General features: G+C 44.7%; 1 protein-coding gene across 1 annotated transcript in view; it reads right to left on the reverse strand.

The window, feature by feature from the left end:
* The window catches only part of RBM6 (RNA binding motif protein 6), a 57,540-nt gene extending 37,168 nt beyond the window's left edge, over window positions 1-20,372 (reverse strand). Inside the window, 5 exon segments of the mRNA XM_054387265.1 lie at window positions 2,166-2,239; window positions 14,674-14,743; window positions 15,731-15,820; window positions 16,570-17,890; window positions 20,329-20,372. Of these exon segments, the coding sequence (XP_054243240.1) occupies window positions 2,166-2,239; window positions 14,674-14,743; window positions 15,731-15,820; window positions 16,570-17,890; window positions 20,329-20,372 (1,599 nt within the window).
* Window positions 20,373-20,821: the final 449 nt, after the last annotated feature.

Genomic DNA, 20,821 nt, shown 5'->3' on the forward strand with positions numbered 1-20,821 from the left:
CATAACTCCCTTTCTGAATATCTCTATTTGGCTTTCACTGAGAACATAAAAGTCAGCTCCCTCCCTTGCAGCAGATCAGATATAGATATCACTACTTTCTTTTTTTAAAATTAATTTAAATAATGAGAAGGGTTTGGTTTGTTGTTTTCTCTTTTTCCCCATCTTCAAACAAGACCAAATTAGGGAAATTAACCTATGTGGGGCAATTGAGAGGTTGCAACCCACCTGAACAAATTCATATAGCTTGGGTCACCCCAAAAAGCAGATTTATTGCTTCACTAATTACAAACTACTGTAGTTCTATTAAAACACAGTGAAGATTGGCACATGCAGGCTTTGGAGATGGCCCCCTCCAATACTCAATCTTCCAGGCTTCCTTTGCAGACACGTACAACCACGTACAGCAGGAAGGGAAAGTGGAAGACTTCCTCCTCTACCTGGCTTTAACATGGCCCAGGTAGGGTGCACAGCTGGAACCATTAGCCCCACTGGCAGCACCCTGACTGAGCACTGGAAGGAAAACACAATAAAAAATTATCCAGGCTGGTGGTGTAACTGTTGCTGGGGAAGTTAGTATCAGCTGCAGTTGTACACCAGCCACAATCTCCTCATTGCATCTGATCTCCTAGGCAGCTCTGGGCACTCAGTGCAGTTAAAGGACTGGTGCTTAGAGACTTTTTGCTGTAGCAATGGGCCAAGTCTGATCAAGTCAAACACCTGTCCAAGTACATAAAGATGCTCCAGATGGGAGAAAGGGCAGAGCAAGCCTCAACAACAGGAAAAAGAGGAATTCCCAAATTCCCAGGTATTTGGGAATTGCTCCCACATAGGGAGACATCATTTCATATGAGCAGAATTGTGGAGACAATATGCAGAGGCATTTGGTTGAAAGGCATGCCATACATAATTACAGGCTCCGCAGTGACAACAAAATAAATTGACAACTGTAGCAAGACTGAAGGGGAAATAGAAGTTGTCACTGATGGCAAAAGTAATTAATTCTGGAGCCTTCTCTCTCTCTGTGCTCACTGCCACCACCCTGGTGGGAATGTGCCAGGCTCTTTCCCAGCAACAGAATCATTTCTGTAGAACATTTTTGTAAGTTACAATACCTCTGTAACTGAAAATAGAGGCAAATGTGAGCGCTTAGTGGGACCTTTGAAACCCCAGCTGTGAAGACTCATTAACTGTAAGTACATTTTTGCAGATGCACAGCTCTGAATCTGACTCATGGCTCTCCTCCCATGACAGTGAGACTTGGGATTCAGGTAAAAAGGCTTCAAATAATTGGTATGGATTCTTACTCAGGCAAATCAGGAGGAAGAAGGCAGCAGAAAGGAGACTTAAGAGAGGTAGTGAAGGAAGGGGGAAATCAATCATTTTAGTGGTTTTTCATGAGTGATCCATCACCTGCAGTGCTAAGCCACAGGGAGGGTGATGTGACCTGGCAATCCGTCTTATCTAAGAAATTTTATGCATCTTCCTCATGTATGGTGGACAACAGCTCTAGCCTCAAACACCAGCCCAGAGTAAAGGTTTCCCTTGGGTACTCACTGGGCACTTGAGCCATTTTGCACTTTGAAGGGCTGGAAATGTTCAGATTTACCAGGTGCAACTGCACATAGGGTAGGCCTCACGTTTGCAGCTCCACCTTGCCAAAGGACAGGATAGATACAGGGGAGACACACAGTGAAGGCTCTCCCCCACACAAGGCAAATGGAAAAGCAGAGCGTGCATGTCAGAGCTGACTCAGAGCTGCACAGCAGAGGCCTCCCCTCCAGCCACAGCCAAGTGTGTGCCGGGAAGTGCGGTGCCAGCAGAGCTCCTCCCCACTGCATTTCAGTGTGAGTACAAAAGCAGCAGGGCCAAAACCTGCGTTAGGAGACTGTCAGCCACCAGGCTCTGACTCTGCCAGTGTGCTGACATACAGTAGGAGGAGGGCACACCACTTGGGGTCCAGCAGCTCTTTCATACTGACATTTCTAAGCCTTTGACAAGCTTCTGGAAACGACATTTAAACCGCAGTGTTGTATATCAGACAAGAACAGATCTGCCTTTGAATGGTTCAAAACCAAAAAAAACCTCATTGGCTTTCCACCACCCCACCAAAAAAATATTAAAAAAAAAAAAATCTTCCAGCAGCATTGACCGAAGTGTAAAGCAACCTGGTTGGCTTCCATGCATCCGATGGCCTCTTCCAAGAGTGAAAACTCCACGCAGACATAGCCATAGTCGTAACCTGGGGACAGCATTTAAATACAGACGGGAGTCATGTTAGTGCCTTGTCATAAAGAAAGCCACATTCAATATTCAATTTCCCTTTCCCTCCAATGACACACCCTCTAACCACCACCCCTCTACTGCAGAATGAAAAAGGAGAGAAGTCAGGGACTAGCTGGATGATGATTAACTGTGCAGTTTATCATGAATGTTAATAGTGCAGTGTTCCCACTTCCCCTTACACAACCCAGTGGCAGGCACACCCTTCCTCAGGGCAAGAAATAATTGCTTTGTTGTGTTGGTTTTGGCTTTTTTTTTTAAGCATAGTGATTTTCCATTGTTAGTTTCACATTTTGTGCTATCTTAGAGGCAGTGCTCTCCAAAGCAAGTGTTGATAAGTCATTTCCAAGTACCTTGCTGCAAATGTATTTCACATAAATAGCCAGCACTTTAACTGGGCAACGTATCAGAAAGAACTGACAGGAGTCCTTTGCCTTTGCTATTTTACCTTCAATGCCTGCTTACTTTTGAAGTCCAGTCCCTTGAATTATGAAAAACTGCAGCAGGGCACAAATGAGAACTCCAACTTTCTCATTTTGCTCTAGATGTGATTGCACATATAACAACAGAGAGTGGGAGCTTATGTCCAGATGCAAGAAACAAGAGAGCCTTTACTCTTGCCACTCCTTGGAAAGTTGTTATCTCAGTCAGAAGCAGAAAGGACCCACTGATTCAGCTGTGTCTTCCAGTTACCTGTCTGAAATGTTATCTCCCACACCAAAGTGCAGAAGCTAAGACCATCCCAAGAGCCATTCTTGATGTTGAAACCAAGAACTGGAGCACTGTGGAACAACCTAAAGTCATAACCTCACCCTTGACATGCCAAGGCCCCCTCACTCCAGTCCCTTCCACATGATCATGGGCTGAGATGCTTATATGTGGGCAAACAGCAAGAGCAAAGGCTTGGTTCCCTCCTCCTGCTGCTCTGTTGCCTGGTGAGTGAGGGCAGTGAGAGGAAAGCCAGCCTGTGTGTGGACTGTACCTCTCCTAAAGATGCACATCTTACATTGGTATCTTCAAACCAGGTATGTACCTGGTTCCTACTGCTTCAGCCCTTCACCTTTCATGGGAAGATAACTTCACACATGCTTCTTTCAAGCAAGGCTGGAAAACAGCCCTCATCTCCCCTGAGATTACAACAAAGAACATTTCCTGTGCTCTCCAATTTTCCCTTTGCTGATTTTTTTTACCAACTTTGCACTTAACCACATCAGAGACAAGGTCATACAAAACTGTTTCATCATCAAATCCTACCAATTTTTTTTTCACTCTGGGAGCTCTTTGCACACTGTTCTAACACCACGATCCTGACTCTGCACATTTGCCTTTATAATGAGACTCCAGTTTGAACCTAGCTCCTCCTCCACTTCACGTAGGAATTTATTCCCCTTGCCCATGTTATTTTAGTCAATACAATTAGACCAGAGGGAAATTCATCAATCTGGGTGCTTTTCAGCTTACTGAAAGGCACAGGCCAGCCATCTGTGCTGGAATGCAGCTAAAGCCACCTGATATTCTCACATGAAGTGGGCACCTGGAACTAGAGGTAGTTTCAGCTGGCAGCATCGACAGCTGAATTTTCCCCAGCTACTGCTGTAGCTGTTCCCCGTCCTCTGCAGCTTCAGCCACACTCAATCACTGTGAGAACGAAGCAGTTCTCTCCTCAGCAGAGAGCTGCTCTCCAGGAGCAGTGCTGCCCCTTGCTGGGAGTCTGTTTTGCATTCTGGGCAGACACCTCTGCCACTTCACAGCACAGCGTGCAGGCTTGCACGGTGCATTTGAAAGTCTTATTCAAACCCAGAACCCCAGGGTCGCTTCCTTCCCTCCTGTTTAGAAAGGGGCTGCACGAACAATATTTGTTCAGCCTGTAAGGCTCCTGATTTGCCTTCACAGAGAGGATTTTTGAAAGCTGCTGTAATCAGCAAGCCAGGATCAGAGTGCTATCTTATTTCCACGTGCATGGGAAGTCAGGGGGCTCCTGATAGATTGAAAGCAAGAATGTAGAAGTTTTCACTCTGTTTGCTCTACGATGAGAGGCAGTTTACATTCTGCCCCTGGTGAAGTGAGTGAATGGTTCAGGTGTGGACTGAATCCAGCATGACACAACTGAGAGTGAAACCCCAAATGTTATACGTAGGTACAGAAGCTGAGACACTCAGGGGAATGTACACTGGAGGACGTTTCCAAGCATTACATGGAGATGTAAACATTCAACACATTCATTCCAACCCCCACAGACTTCAGGAGAAGATTTCTCCTTGTACACTTTGTTACTTCTGCCCTTCTCCATCAAAATCAACCCCTCCCTAACAAGCATAGCTGCAGTAACATGTGCAATGAGAACCAAAAGCAGAAACTGTGGCCCCATATCCTGCCAAAAAGCAACTTCAGGCCACTTGTTCAGCTCTCGTGGTCAAGTTGCAGAGGGACACAGCGTTCTGCAATCCTCTGTGGGCTGTCCTTGCACAGGCAGCAGTGAAGTAGTGATGTAAGAGGAGAGCATCCTGGAGCTTCTCCTCCACTCCAAACCCCTGATGAAGATCTGCGGGGGCCTGACATTTTCCCCCACCCCCAGATCCAGCCCTTTGCATAGATAGAAGCAGGCTCAGTATGTGAGAACTACAGAGTAACACCAGCCTTGGATGGCGCTGCAACCCTGTTCCACCCCCAGCTCCTCTAGGCCACCCTTGCATTTTAGACCATAATGGAAAGGCCACTGAAACGGAGGCCTGAGGACCAACACTGCTGCTGCAGAGTGCCTTCCAAATGCAGTGCTTGCATGATCTGGATCAATCACATTACCCAGAGCACAACACTTGAAACAACACCGAGTGACCCTGAGGCTGGTTCTTAAGGGGAAGCAGCTACAGAGGCTCCTGCCACCAAGTGTTGTGCCTTTCCCCTGACTCCTCCTGCAGGGCTGGTTCATCTCTTTGTGCAGAGGCTGCTGAATTGGCATATTTTTATTTACCAAGCCTCCACACAGTTTGCCTGTCAGAATGCAGCCCTCAACCGCTGTTACCAGAAGCAGTGCAGGGGATTCTGAGAGTAGAGTAAGGCCAGGCACGTAACAGCAAGAACTGGTAGAACAGGCAGTCCAAGGTAAGTTATCCTCCCCTGTGAGCCACTGGTACTCTTCAGGTTGTAACAGTAAAACCAAAGTTATTGAAGCAGCAAAGCAAAATCACTGCTGAAGACTACAGTGTAGTTTGGTGGGGTTTTTTACATAAGGTGGCCCAGATTCATATGCAAGGTTTCACAGGAAAATATAAATCCTAGTATCTTCTTAATTTGATCTTTCATTTACTGATTAGTATGATGCTATAGTTTCACAATCCAGCTAAAAAAATAGAATAGAGCAAAAAGTGTTTCAAGTTTTCAGAGAAGTATATTATACGTAGCCAACACACTGTCAAAAAGAAAAAAAAAAAAAATCATTATTTTCCCCCAGGCAACTCCTGAACCTGCTGCAGCAGAGTTGTACTGTCCAAGTGAATCATAGATACATAGAATGGTTCGGGTTGGAAGAGACCTTAAAGACCTTAAAGCTCCAATCCCACTGCCATGGGCAGGGACACCTTCCACTAGACCAGGTTGCTCAAGGCCTTGTCCAACCCAGCTTTGAAAACCTCCAGGGAAGGGGCAAAGTGAATTTTCCAGCAGGAACAGTCTTGCAACACTTGCATGCACATAATCCTTTACAGATGTTCCCACAGCATGCTCAGTTGCTTTCTGCACTGAAAATGGAAACAATTGCTTATTATTCAGGACTAAGAACACATTTAGAGCTTCAGGAAACATTTGAACAAGAAGATTTTACTGGAATCTGGAACAGATGTGTTTCAGTGAAGTGAAATTTGAAAACAAAGAGCAGGTCCCTGTGAGCATAGCATGGTTTGGCTGAAAATCCTGAAAGCCTGACTTAAAATTACTGTTCTTCAGCTTCAGATAAAATGATCAAAGTCTTGAGCTTTTAAAATAAGGCTTGTTTCCACGTGCACATAGCTTCTGCTGAACAACTGACACATTTAATCTGCTACTTCACGATGTTTTGTTATGTCAGAGACCCGAATAAAGGAAAACCATAGTGGTGTGCTCTGAGGGGCTGTAAGCTCTGGAATTTTAAAAGGCCAAATGAAATGATCATGTAACTACAGTAGCCTTGTCTATGCCAAACCAAAGATACTTTTGGAAAGAAAGGATGATGGCAACGTGACAAAAGCATCTAACTCAAGAGGTGATCCAGCTCCTGGACTGCAGGAATGAGCAGGCAGTAGGTCACCTTACTGCCCACCCCTACAAGCTTAAGGCATTAGGTAACCTTATCAAAGAATTGCAGAATTATTTAGGTTGGAAAAGACCTTTAAGATTGAACCCAACTGCTAAACTAACACTGCTAAGCCCACCATTAAACCATGTCCCTAGGTGCCACGTCTACATGTCTTCAAGTCCACAGTGAACCATCACCTGCCTCCTCAAAAACAACTGCCACAAACTCCATTTGCTGTGCAGCAATATGAACACATCTCTCTCCTCTGCCCTGGAAGGTAAGAACATGGCCTCCTGCTAAAGTGACTCTGTGTAACAGGTTGCCAAAAGACATTATGCTAAACTGGACAGCTGGGCCAGCTGTAAACGTGGTGGAGGTCCCTGCATCAGTTGGATGGGGCCAGCAGCCTAAGGGCTGAAGATGGCAGTGCGGGAGTTTCCACAGGCAGAAAGCTTCTCAACCATCCCAACACTTCACTTGTGTGTTTTCTAGTAGATGAGACAGAACTATCAGAGAAGAGCATTTGCAGCTTGTGGCACTTCTAGGAAACTCAGCACATTAAAGCAGAGCCGTGGCCAGCTTGCTGAAGGAAGGACAATCTTGCTGCATGCTCTCTCCAGAGAGCACGGCAGAGTGCAGGTGAGGAAATCCGCTGCAGAGTCTCATCCACGTTAGAGAAGAAGGCTCTATTGGTTCACTGGTAACTACAGCACAAAGTATGGAGTGACCAAGAAGGACTTCCACATGCCATGAAGGAATCTGCAAGTTTCAGGAACTGACCTTTGCACAGCTTTGGGTAGTGGAGACAGGATTTTGCACGCTGTCCTCAGAGAATCTGCTATTGCGCAGTCAAGAGGAAGAGCTACCTCATCCGGGGGAGATTTTGGCAACAGGCCCATAACCCCATGCACAAGTTTTCCTGTGTCCCCCAAGGAAAGATAAAGATGCAGATGTAGGTCATCCATACTGAAGAGTGAATACCTCAGCACAAGAAAATACTGGAAAACACAGGGCTCTATCACTAAACTGTTATTGTGTGCTATTCTTAGCAGGCATAAATCACTTGATGCTTCCAAGACGCCAGGAGCTCTTGAACGTGCATAGTAGTAGCTGTATCTGTGTTATGCAGCAAGTCCTGCCATCACAGGGAGGATGGGCAACAGTATAGTGCCTTCCATGGTAAGCAGAAAAAATAAAAGCTGTCCACACAGCCTGAAAACTTGGAGGGCACCCCACAGCACGGCAGGGAACGACAGCAATCTATCCATGCTAACACAAGCTCAGAAGCCAAAACTAAGAGTTCTCTCAGTACCAGCTGGAGGATTCTGAGCATCCATAAATTTGTCAGATCTCTTTACTGCACAGATAAATTGGTCTTCAGAGCTCCTAAAGCTGAAGAGCTGTACCAGAAAAGCTTGCTGTTGAATACTAAACAGGACAATCTGCAACAAGCCATATCCCCAGTTCCTTTCAAAGGCTGAGCATTGACAAGCCACACCTGGCTGCTGGAAAATGCCTTCACGCTGGCGCTCTGCATAAAAAAGTACACTCTTACACACTCACAACAGCACTGCACGAGAGAACAGCACTGAAAGCACAGGATATAAAATGCAGCTCTATTTTGGAAGGTCCGTCCTCCTCGCTCCACCCAGGAGGACAAGACGCAGGAAGGACCTCTGCCAGAGACACCCTCAAAGGCAGACACAGGCAGCCCCACAAAACAGTAGGAACTACAACAGTCAGAACTCCAAATGGCTGTCAAACCTTCTTGTCCCAGAGGTGTAGCTTGTACACCAGCATTGAGGAGAGAAGGGAAAAATCCACCACACCCAGATTTTATTCACTGCAGCTTTATTAAAGGTATTACATTTGCACAGAGACCTGGAATCCAAGGAAGGCTGGTGAAAAACTCCCAGGAGAGAACTAGAAGCTGCACACCTGGGAAGGTGTCGCTGACAGGACCTTGCTTTTAAAGTGGTGCTAACATGAACCTGCTCTCCAGGATATATGATCTGTCATCCAGCACAAATGACTCAGGAAAGCAATTAATGCAATCATGTCAGCAGGCTGCAAAAAGCCTTGGGAGTTTTGTGCTGGAGATGCAGAAAGGGTGAGCAGGTTTGTAAAAATGCTTTCAGAAAAAAGGTGCTGCACATCAAACAGGCTGTGAGCATGTTTTATGGATCAGTGTGTGCTGCCCTTCCTACTAAATAGCCTTATAACCCTGAACCAAGGCTGACTGCCATCACAAACACTGACTTGTGTTGTGGTAACAGATTTGTACTTTTTATTTCCTAAGCCACCACATCACAGATGAGAAAAGACAGGCAAGAATGCCTTTTGCTTCCAAGACACTTCCTTCCACTGATGCCCTGAAATCAAGCAAGATTAGCCAAAAGCCTACTGCCCACACAGCTGGGAAAACTGGCAAGGACTGGCATTGATGACCGTGAACTAATTCCAGCTAAGTGCTTTTTCAGTCCTCGCCAGGCTATTCTGGCTACAAACAAGAATCAATTACTTCACATAGATCAGCACTGAAGATATTTCCCCAGCTTGAAAAAGGTGAGCCCTTCTAGACTGATGAACTCAGATGATGAGCAGGTGATCTGGTCATGCCTCAGAAGGAAGCTCTGTGTGCATGCTACAGCATCTTGTGAGGTCATGGATGATCCCTCCAGCTGTCAGCAAAAGCCTGAGACTCATGTGCCCTTATTCATGGCTGACACAGTAGAGTGTGCCACATGAGCCAGACCACCCTCACTGTGCAAAGCACTAAACACAGCAACAGGAGATTAAGTCTTCCTGTGGTGCACTAGCACCAGCCTTGATGATGAGTCAAGCTGTTTTACGTACCATCAGCACAACAGGCAAGATGCACCTCTGTGCCACAGTGTGTGTTAGAGACGTCTGACACCAACCCACAGCATGTTCTTTGCACCAAACCAAAGAACCTAAGCCCTTGTCAGATCTACTCCTAACCAAATGCCACACAACTGGTGCCAAGCCCTCGTCATGCAGAAGTCACTAGGTGGTCACAAATCCACCCTGCAAAGCGTTTTCCCCAAGGGCACTGCATCACTCCTGAAAGAAAACAGAAGGTCCCAGTTTAGCACAGTCCTGCTGCACACTTCCAGAAATATCCCCTCCCCATGCAGAGAAGCAGCTCAGCTCTCCAGCCCTACCCAAGCACCTGTGGTGTGCAGGTATTTCACCAGCAATTCTGACCCTCAAAAGCCCAAAGCCCACACACTCAGCCACAGTGAAAGAGCTACAAATGGGCCAGAAAAGGGCACAGCCATGCCTGCTACCACAAGAGCTCTGCTGCAAGGGAGAGAAAATCTCACTGCCTTAGGATGCACTCCAGCCACGGAAAAAAGGGGAATTTAGCTCTGATACAGAGAGGTGAACCACTCAAAAATACCTACCAATTCTTCCATTATGAATTTTAAACTTCTGGCCCTTAGATTATTTTAGCAATATGCAACACTAAAGAGCACAATTTTAAATTTCAGGGGCTTCATCAAATATTCCTGAAACCAATGACTCATTGCTCTGATGTACAAGACTGCACTTGGAGGGAAAAAAAAAAAAAAAAAAGAAGGCACCTTTTAAAGGTTTATCTAAAGGGCTTATTAATATTTAACAGAGCACCAATGCAGCAGAGCTTAGTAAGAACGAGCAAGATAATCCAGTTCCTTCTAGGACTTAGGCAAGGCAGTTTAAGTTTAACAGAAGGTGGGATGAGGGGGGCGGTTCCAAGCACCAGGTAAGGTCAGGTGTGCAGAAATGAACAACAAATAAAAGCCAGTGCAAGAAGGCAGCTAAGCAAGCAATAAAGTACATTTGCTGCCAGCAGTACTTGCTTTCCAAAATGGAGCAGGCAGCTGGCATTGCATAGCTGCTGCGTCAGTCACATTTTCAGTTACACACCGTTTCCTGCAGGTATCTCCACCACAGGAGGATGTCTGTCCTTTAGCATAAGCCCCTCATATTCATGTGGACATCTCTCTGGCTCCAAGCACCACTGCTTTTCAGAAAATTCCCCTCTGCTCCAGTTAGCCACTTCCATGGGTGCTTTGCTCCTCAGGGGTGCAGCACTGTGTTCCCACATCCCCACCCAAGGCTCAAAAGTGAAACCTCAGAAGGGTCAGAAAAGGGTTAACAAATCCAAATCTCCCAATTTCTGCACTAATGCAGAGGGTACCTAAAGGGACTGGGGTAGACCTCACTGCTCCTTCAGCCTGTAATCCAGCTCACCTTGTCCCTCCAGGTCCACTTCACAGAGCTCCTCTCCGCACATGCTGCTCTCCATCTTGGTCAGTGTGTCCATTCTCCACCATGTTCTCTCAGCTCAGCAAAAACAGTTCCCCAGACAGGCTTGTAGAGTAAGCTAGAAAAGCTTCATGGGCTGCCAGCAATTTCTCAGGCTCTTTCCCTGAATAGCATTTCTCAACTGCTGGTACCAACCCTAACATGAATCCTGGTTGAAAAACACATATTCCAATCTTGTCCTACCACAGACTGTGTCCAGAAGAATGATCTGAACAGAAGGCTCAGAGTACACTTCATGTTTTCACTTACTACTTAGATATCTCGCCAGCATCTTTTAAGGGCAAAGTAGTCATCATATGCAATCCTTTAAGATGAAGATAGCCCCATGTGCTCTCTTCTCCAGAGCATTTGTGCATGTTCAGCCAAAGAGTTCTGTGCACACCAGACACTTGAGATGCTATCTCAGACTTTGCTTATGTCTGACATTAGTCAGGAAAGTAGAAATAAAGCTTGATGTGAATGAGGCAGGAAATAAGCTTAAGACATGATCAAAATCAAGCACAAGACAAGGTGTGTCCATGTTAGACTCCTCAAAGGTCAAAAGGTATTGGTTTCAAGTTACTGGCAGTCACCACCAATGCCAGCGCATGGATAGTAACAGGAGAATGACAGACAGTGCCAGGAGTAGCCTGGTGCTCTTATACACTATGCTGATGGCTCCACAGAGGGAGACCCACACTGCAAAGCCTTGTCCCCAGCAAGCAGAGACAAGTGCCTCTAGACGGGACAGGACGGGCTCACAAGCCGTTACTGGCAACCCCTACGTAGAAAGCTGCTGACAGCTCATCACTGCTAGCGTCTGTCCAAGCAGCACAACATCCACAACAGGCAGCAAGAGGCACCAGAGATACTGCAGACTAAAGCAGCTAGCTGATGGTCTTTGAGAAGATTCCACTGTCACCTCAGGGTTTATCCATTGTAATGATTAAGTGCACAGGCACCTCCAAACACACTTGAAAAGACAAGCTGAAAGATAAGCCAACCACCTAGGACAGTTATTTCTGCCAAGGCTTACAGCTTGCATTGGAAGAAGTCCTCTTCCCCTCACAAATGGATCTGATACTTTCAGTCTGAACATACAGGCATCAATTCAAAAATCTAACTGATGGAAATTACAACTTAATGTTGTATAAGGTAATACTATGAAGTCTGACTGTGATATTTTGTCACTGTCTGTAAATATCTGCCTTTTTGATTTAAATAGGATCACTGTGCCATGTTTTAAGATCTCTCTTTTTACTGTCTTTTTCACTTCTCATTTCAGTCTGTGGGCTTGAGATGAAAAAAAATCTAAAGAATAAACAGCTTGAACACATACCAAAATCACACCAGGTATATTAAGAACAGTGTTCCATGCTCAGCACAACCTTCAGTGAAAATATGCTTCCGTTAGCACATACGCAGTATGGAAAAAGAAAGTGCTTTAAAAAGAAGTTGAGCTGCTTTCTCCAAGAAAATCAACCACATATTTTCCCCCCAAAACAGAAGGAGTCTTGTGAAAGATCATACAAGTCGAATCATCATGCTGAAGCTGCTGAGCTAAGCTTTATGATAAATGTTATCTTTTTGTGAAACCGAGCTGAACCTCACTTATTTTGAGTTAACTGCGTTGTTATTTGTTACAGTGGTTATTGTTCCACAGCAGCTGCAGGCATTCTTCTCTCAAACACACTCAACATGTAGACTCGTGATTAATGTTATTTTTAACATTTCTGGACAACACTCAAAAATACACAACCCACCCAGACAGGCTTAGCATGACTCTTCTGGCCCAGGCTGCTGCTGTCCCCTTGAGCTGATAGAGCAACTGAGCTAGTGGGCCCAGCAGGATCTGAGAGACCAGCAGTCCAGCCTATGGATTAACTCCTGTGAGTACTTCCACATGCACCCCATCCTCAAAGCATTGTTTATCCCACACCTGGCCTCTAGTTTCAAACAGGCTTCACTTTTCACAAGTTAATACAAACCCAACTTCACACACTTCTCTACAGGATGACCTAATGTGAAAAGCTGGATTAAATTTACCACAGCTTCTAGTCACCCGGTTTCAAGAAGTTGTTTTCACAATTCAGGAAGCTTTTATCGTCCTAGACAGATCCATCTTGCATAAGAAGGACCAGAAGCTACTTAAATCAGCAGCTGCATTTGCAGCCTCAGGACATAATGCAAAACAAAGTCTTTGGATCATCCATGAAACCTGCTACACTACTTAAATTACTGATGTTGACCGGACAGGGTTAAACAACAGCTTTAAATAGCCCATAAATTACTAGCTAATTTTAACTTCATTCCTTCCCTCCTCTCAATTGCCAGAAAAACCTTTTAAAAACACCCAAAACAACAATTTTGCAGCTGAGGAGACAGACTGAAACAGAGAGACAACAGAAAACTGCAACCCTCGTATTTCATGTGACCACCAGCAGATACCAGGACTTCTGCAGGTAACTTCAGACACTTGTCTCATCCTGAGTAGCCTTTGAAACAGGGAATGGGAGGACATAACAGTTCTCTAATGAAGGTAATAAGTCCTAATAACATATACAAGAAGATAATTAAGAAGAGACTCTCTGTTCAAGATGATTTATCACTGAGAAGTGATGTGTTTCAGGAAAACACCTGACCAACCACATCAGCACAGGCAGAAAGTGAGCATGTCACAACTACTGGGTTCAGTCACTGGGTGACAACAGCCACACTGTACTATGCTTAGAAAAGAAGAAAGGAAGCAAGAAAGCCTGACTGTGCCCCTTACGCTCTGCTTGTTGGGCCAGACCAGATTACGTGACACAGGGATGTTCTTCAGTTCAAAGGTTCACAGGAAGGTTGTGAAATCTCCTTTGACAGCTTCCAGAAACAAAAATATACTTGAGAAATACCCAACTGCCCCAGTTCCTCTCCCCTGTTACTAAACACATAGGAAGCCTTTATATAATGTATCGACACCAAGAATTTCAGCCAACTCAAGTGCAACCCAGACTGGTAACAAGAAAATGCACAGATGAAAGTAGAAGCCTCTGCTTTCCCAGGTTTAATAAAAAAAAAATAATAAAAAGTACTGGTTTCCAGGTATTTCCTACCAGTATTATCCAGACCAATCCCCAGGACTCACCCTGCATTTCCTACCATCGCACATCTTTGCTCCAGTACACCTTTCTCAAAAAGCAGCCTTGTAAAATCTTTCTTTCTTCAGAATCCTACACACACTGATCAGAAGTAACAGCAAAACTTTATTCTTTGAAGGAGGAAGAGCATCCAGACCCAGTATTTGAATATGTGCTGATAAAACTTACTTTTTTTTTTTTAAACCTGTCTTCATGTCTAAGAAGGGTAACAGTTTCATGTTACTGAACGAGAAACATTAGAATGTATGAGGCTTCCTGAGGAACTTTGTGCAGGACATGCTCCACAGCAAGACCATCTCAGAAACAAGATGTAGAGTGATCCAACAGGATTTAATAATAACTTAAAAATCTACCAAGGAATTAACCTGCTGTACCCATGTCAGCATTGGCTTTATTCTTGATGGCTATTAGAACAGCCTCACTGTTTTTCCTGCTGCTCCTGTGTCTCTCTAGAGGCAGCAGGACAAATGCTTCATCTCTGAAGTAGCAGCGAGCACAGCCATCAGTTTTGAAGACAAGAAGACAAACTACAAAGTTCAGTGGGTGTTTTCATTTGAAACCACCTGAATGATGGCAGGAAAGGCTTTAACCAAACTGCCTGAGTATCAGTGTGAAAAACAGCCTTTTGAAAACTTGAAACCAGAAGCACTGGCAAAGCATTCTCACCTGAACTGTAATCTTTCAGCCTCAAGTCCTTCACAGGTGTCCCATCAGGGCCCCGGAAAGCATTCAGAATCTGCAAGAAAACCAAGATTCATCTGAATCTCCAAAATCAAACCTCAGAAAGCAAAGCACTTGCTAACCTACATTTCTGTCCCCAAGACTTTTCTTTTGAGGTTAACTCTGTTACAAACCGATGTGTTTTCCTGGTTAAGTTTCAGCAGAACCTAAGAACTGCTTATTGAGGAAGTATTTTAGAGCTTTGTTTAAATGAGTGAGCATAATTTACACCACAATATTACTGCACAAAAGTTCTTTATGCTGGTTTCGGCCAGGCAGTTCATCTCTGATACTTATTTAATGTCAAAGATGTCTTACTGCCTTTAAGAAACTCAAGAGCCATGGGCTGACTGTTCTGAGTATTATCATCCTCTGATGAACAAAGTTTCTGCCATGAATTCTCCAGTATCAAGACTCAGAGCTCTGAGCATCACAGCCTAACCTAGCAAAAACTGTTGCATGCAGGGATTCTCATGTCTGGAACTGCCATCAAATAAACATCCCAATTCAAAGCGGAAGGTTTGGAAAAGGAGCTTCTTTCACCTTGTAGCCTAGGTTACATTTTTGGGTTTTTTACTAAAATTAGCAGCAGCAGCTGACGTCTTTTCTATCCTTCTAAGATCTCATTTAAGCAATTTAAAGTAATTATAAATGAGCAAGTTCACCCAGACACCACATGTCTTCAGAGCCCAAAATATAGCAACAAAGTAATAACAGTACTTGGTACATATAAAGCAATGATGGAAGTAAGGCATATTCAAAAGAGTCTGGATCAAGGCTTTTGGCCACCAACACACCACAGGTGACTGCAGAAAAATAAATTGTAACTTCCAGACTCCCTCCAGACCACAAAACTCAGGTAAATGTAACACTGTAATGACTTCTACATCTGGCTTCTCCCCAGGGAAAATGAGAAACCATCTTAACTACATTAACCAGGCTTCCAAATGGTACTTTTAGAACCCCCTGACAGAAGTTTTTTGACGAAAACCCTCCCACTTACATCATCCTTTGTGGCAGTCTCAGGCACTCCTCCTAGCCGAATGAGCTTGCTTGGCTTCACATACTTGAGACAGGTCCGGTAGTCTTGGTCCTTGAGTTCACACAATCAAGATGGTTTTGACAAATGAGAGATGATAGCTCACAAGATACACAAGCAGTAACAAAATCAAAAAAGGTGTCATTCAAAGGCAGAGGCTCATAAGCAGCCTGTCTCAAATCTTTACCCACAGCACTGTGAAAGATTCAGAGAGCTCTGGAGGATTAGAGCTCCAAAAGTGTTGCTAGCCTCATAGGTTCACGAAGCTGGACAATGAGATCCAGGTCCAGGAAAATAAACCATTTATGTCACCTCTCTCTGCTTTCCAGCAGTGGGAGATGAAAATTCCAGAGGAGTTACTAACTCAGTAGTTACCATTACCTTCAGCTTTCACAGTTGACACTGAAGGAAAACAAAGCATGCAGGAGAACAGCTGTACTGTTCTAACAGGTCCACCCAAGCCTGTAGCTTCTCTTGTGGTGCTCATACGCAATATAACAAAAATAACAAAATAAGTTCTTCTATGTACTTCCTTCCCCCCAGCACCCTCCCTTTGTCTGGTCATTTTGAGTTTAGGAGCTTTCTGAACCAAATCTTGCTAAATTGTATTTCTCTTGAGAGGAAAGTATTTCTGAGACAGAAAGGGTGTCCATTAAAACAACCTGGAGCATGAGGATGGTCTCAGAAGGATGGTGAATCAGGATAGAACTGATGTGATACGAATAGGAGACTCCTTCCCAGCTCCTTCCATTCTCTGGCCCACACACATTTAACAAAAACATCAACTGACAAAAAACACCTACCTGAAGACTCTTATAGGGCCTAGAATCTTTGCTGGGTTTTCCTTCTGAAAAGGACTTGCCATGTTCATAGTCAAACATCTGATGCCCTGGCAGCCGGTGATCCACATCGCGATACTCGATGTTTCGGTAGTCAGTATCTTGCCTTCCAAGGAAATCCAGGTCACCATCACCCTTTAACCCAAGATCAGAATTGGATCCTTGCTGCTCCCCCCCAGAAAGCTGTTGCTGTTGCTGCTTGTTAGCAAAGGTCTGAGGCTGCTCCTCTTGGTCCTGAAGAGTAGGAAGAGGTCCACGGCTATTTTGGAAATCGTGTGAAGTGTCGTCTTCAAGGCCCAGTCCAAGGGATTCCTCTTCTCTGGCTGATGTTTCTGAATGTTTTTGGCTACCAAAGGGAGTCCTATCTAGACCAAGTGCAGACTCCTCTCTCTTGCTGGTACTTAAACCAGAGCCCTCTCTTTCTGCTAAAGGTGCAGTAGGTTGGTTACGCCTAAAATCTACAAGGCTTTGATCCACAGGAGGCATTTCCCTATCTGAAAAGTCTATAGGAGGAGGCACATCTCTGCTCCTAAAATCCTGGTCAGACCGGGACCTGTGCCTGTTTCTGAAGTCTGACGAAGGTGCATTTCTGTTTCTGAAGTCCAAATCAGAGGTACCCACACCCCTGAAGTCCAGATCAGGTACATCTCTGTTTCTGAAGTCTGAATAGTCTCTGCCTCTGTAGTCTAACTCAGGCACATCTCTTGCCCTAAAGTCTGAATGAGATCCATCTCGACCTCTGAAGTCGAGATCAAAAGAACCCCTTCCCCTGAAGTCTGACGGAGGTTCATCTCTGCCCCTGTAATCCATATTGTGTGCTTCCCTATCCCTGTAGTTCATACGGAATGTGTCCCTGTTCCTGTAATCCACTGAGGGAACATCCCCACCTCTGAAATCCATAGGTGGTCCCTCTCTCTCCTGAAAGTCTCCAGAGTACATATCCCTGCCCCTATACTCGGAAGAGGGTGGCTCCCTGCCTCTGAAATCCATCTGAGACTCTCCTCTGCCCTGAAACTCAGATGGTGGGAAATCTCTGCCCCTGAAATCATGATGCCCCTCCCCACCTCTGAAGTCACTACGTGGTCCATCTCTAGCTCCAAAGCTGAAAGAAGGTTCCTCTCTGTTGGCAAACTGAGGATTGAGGAGGCCTGTGAGTGCCTGGATATCAAAAGGAAGTGATTCTCTGCCAGAGAAGTTGCCAGAGTGTCTTTCTTGACCAAGACTATCAAGGGAAGGAGGATATTCCCTGTTCCACCCGGGAGCAAACCTTTCTTCTTGGCTCCCACTGTAGAAATAAAGACAGTATTATTCATAACGTGCTTAAGAGTCTGAAATCTACACAGCAGCACATTCTTCTCTAAACTGTTCTAGGGCTGTGTAAGAGTCTAAGATCCGCAGAAGATATTGATGTGTGGCAGTTTAAGATGAGGCAGCATACGACAGGTGTGAGAAAGTAAACTTGGGTGCTCCCATTTCAGCACAATTTCCAGAAGCACTCAACAGGGAATACCTGCAATATTAATGGGTTAAAGATGGCAGCAATCCACATAGTCCTGCACTGCACACAGCTCAGCAGCTGGTGTGTTTGTTCATTAGCATCACCAGCACACGTCTGTGAGGAACTACTTGAGCTTAAGCTCTCCGGGCAGCATGACAAACTGCTAAGTTAACACGTCATCCTGGGGCACGTAATAGCAGAGGTTACCAAACACTCTATTAACATACTTCAGAGACTCAGGGTTTGCTTCCTTGTGCTGGAGTCTAAACTGGGAAAATGCTGAAAGCTGTCAGTTCAGGCTTTGAGGATGCCCCACAGGAATATGCCAACAATCACTGCTCAGGATGATCCTGTGCTCATGCCTCCGGACTGTCTGTCTTGCATCAAGTTTACAACACCACAGCCAAGAGCTCTCCTGATACCTGCATAAAACCATGCAGGAGGAGGTTTCCTTTTAAGACAGTCTTCCAAAACTTGGTGAGTTGTTTTGGTGGTTGGTTTGTTTTTTTGAGGAAGAGCTACCTGATGTTTCATCATGGTAAGGCTCAAATACATCAAAAAAGGAAACAAAACAGTGTAACACCACATTTTTAAGTAACACTGAATGGTGCCCAAATCAGTGGGCAATTCCTTAGCAACTACACCAAGTCACATTCTTCTCAGAGTCTCTCCACAGAATCACTCACCAGCAGAACACAAGGGAACATCTGCACAGTTAATCAAACCAAATACACATTTCTTCAGCTACAGGCCCCTGTTTCACCACCCTACAGAACAGTAATTTAAACTTTGTTTAAAGCTAGAATTCCCCACCCACTAAAGAAAGATGCCAATAAAACCCATTTGAAAAATCAGCAGAACACAATCACATTCCTTTCTGTACTGTTAAGAGACATTCTAACTTTTGTAGTGCAAATGTCATCAGCTTTCTCAACACATCACCACTGGACACTTCTGTTAAGTATTCTTACTGCAGAAACCTAAGGTATGACATGAGGAAGTGCCTTTATCACACCGATATTCAACTAACTGAGGTAGACACATGAGCAAAGGATGAAAGAATTATGCACAGCAGTTCTTGGTGCCTCCATTTTTGTTGTTTTGTTGTGGTTTTCTTAATAGCCAGGGCCCTCTTGCAAACAGAGCCTAGTAACAACCAGAGGAACATAAACTAAGAAAAATATCCTGCTGTGCAGGTCCACTTGTATAGGAATCTTTAAAACAGTTCCCATGACATCTAAAAATGTCTTATGAAGGAGCATGGTCAAGAAAATAGAACAGAATGGTTTGGGTTGGAGGGGACATTTAAAGGTCATCTAGACCAATTTCCCTGCAGTGAGCAGTGACATCTTCAACTGGAGCAGGTTGCTCAGAGCCCTGTCCAACTTAGCCTTGAATGTTTCCAAGGATGGTGCATCCACCACCTCTCTGGACAATCTCTGCCAGTGTTTCACCCCTCTTGTTGTAAAATAATTCTTCCTTCTCCCTCTTTTAGTTTAAAACCATCACCCTTTGTCCCATCACAACATGCCCTGTTAAAAAGATTGTCCCCATCTTTCTTATTGGCCCCTTTTAAGTCCTGAAAGGCCACAAGAAAGCCTCCCTAGAGCCTTTCTCTTCTCCAGGATGAACAGCCCCAAGTGTCTCAACCTGTCCTCACAGCAGAGAGCTTCAAACACTCGATCATTGTCGTGGCCTCCTCTGGACCCACTCCACCAGATCCATGACTTTCTTGTCCTGAGGACTCCATGGGGATATACGGTCTCATTTAACCTCATGGAGAGAACTAAACTCTCAAAGTTTTCATAAATTCTGTGTGAAATGAAGTGCCTACTTCTGAGCTTAAAGCAAGCACCACAGCTGAAAAGAATCAACATCACACGATTAGGTGCTTCTCTTCTTAACATTACCACAATCCATATGGCATATCACCACCTTAGCTTATAAGAGCTGAACTAATTATCACTAGAAAAGATGGTGTGGAGAAGGAACAGTTGTTGCTAAAGAAAAAAAAAAAGGCAGTTAAACTTCATAAAAATGTAGAAAGTTCCACTGTTCCTTAATTTGCCTGTTCTTTGGGAATCACACCCAGCTCCAAAAGGAGCTTGGAGCTTTTAACCAGTCTCCTTATGGGAGGATGTGCAGAAATACTGACAAACAGAACGTTCTGTGTCTTGTTGTACTTAAGAACGTGGCTGAAACAAAGAGTCTGTTCACATGCTTACCGGAAAGACCCCATTCTGTTGCCTTGTCGATGGTCTCCCCACATTTTGATTGTGTTTAGTAGATTGCCAGAAAAGGACAAGTCACTCTAAGAACACGAGGCAGCACAACCTGTTGAATAAATAACAGGACAGTAAGTCACAAGGCAAAGAAAGAAAACCACCACTGGTTAGGAGAAGAGATGTGTGGAACCTCCAAGCAGGATCCACAAAGATGCAAGACCACAATGAGCCACGAATGAATTTGTTGTGGTATTTCTCCACGTTTCGCAGGCGCCAATTGACTCCTGATATCAAACTGTCAATATGGGTCGGCAAACAATTTGGTATGTGCTTTGATTAACACAGAGCTCTCCAACATACTGTGCTGTCTGACACTATTTGAAGTGCAGCTAGAAACGTGACAACACCATCATCTAGAAACATCAAGGACTGTCGCTGAACAACAGTTTGCAATTAATCTTTAATCCAAAGTATTTCTGCCAAAAGCTCTTTG

Source organism: Indicator indicator, chromosome 15, assembly GCF_027791375.1.
Source record: "Indicator indicator isolate 239-I01 chromosome 15, UM_Iind_1.1, whole genome shotgun sequence".
Lineage (NCBI taxonomy): Eukaryota > Metazoa > Chordata > Aves > Piciformes > Indicatoridae > Indicator > Indicator indicator.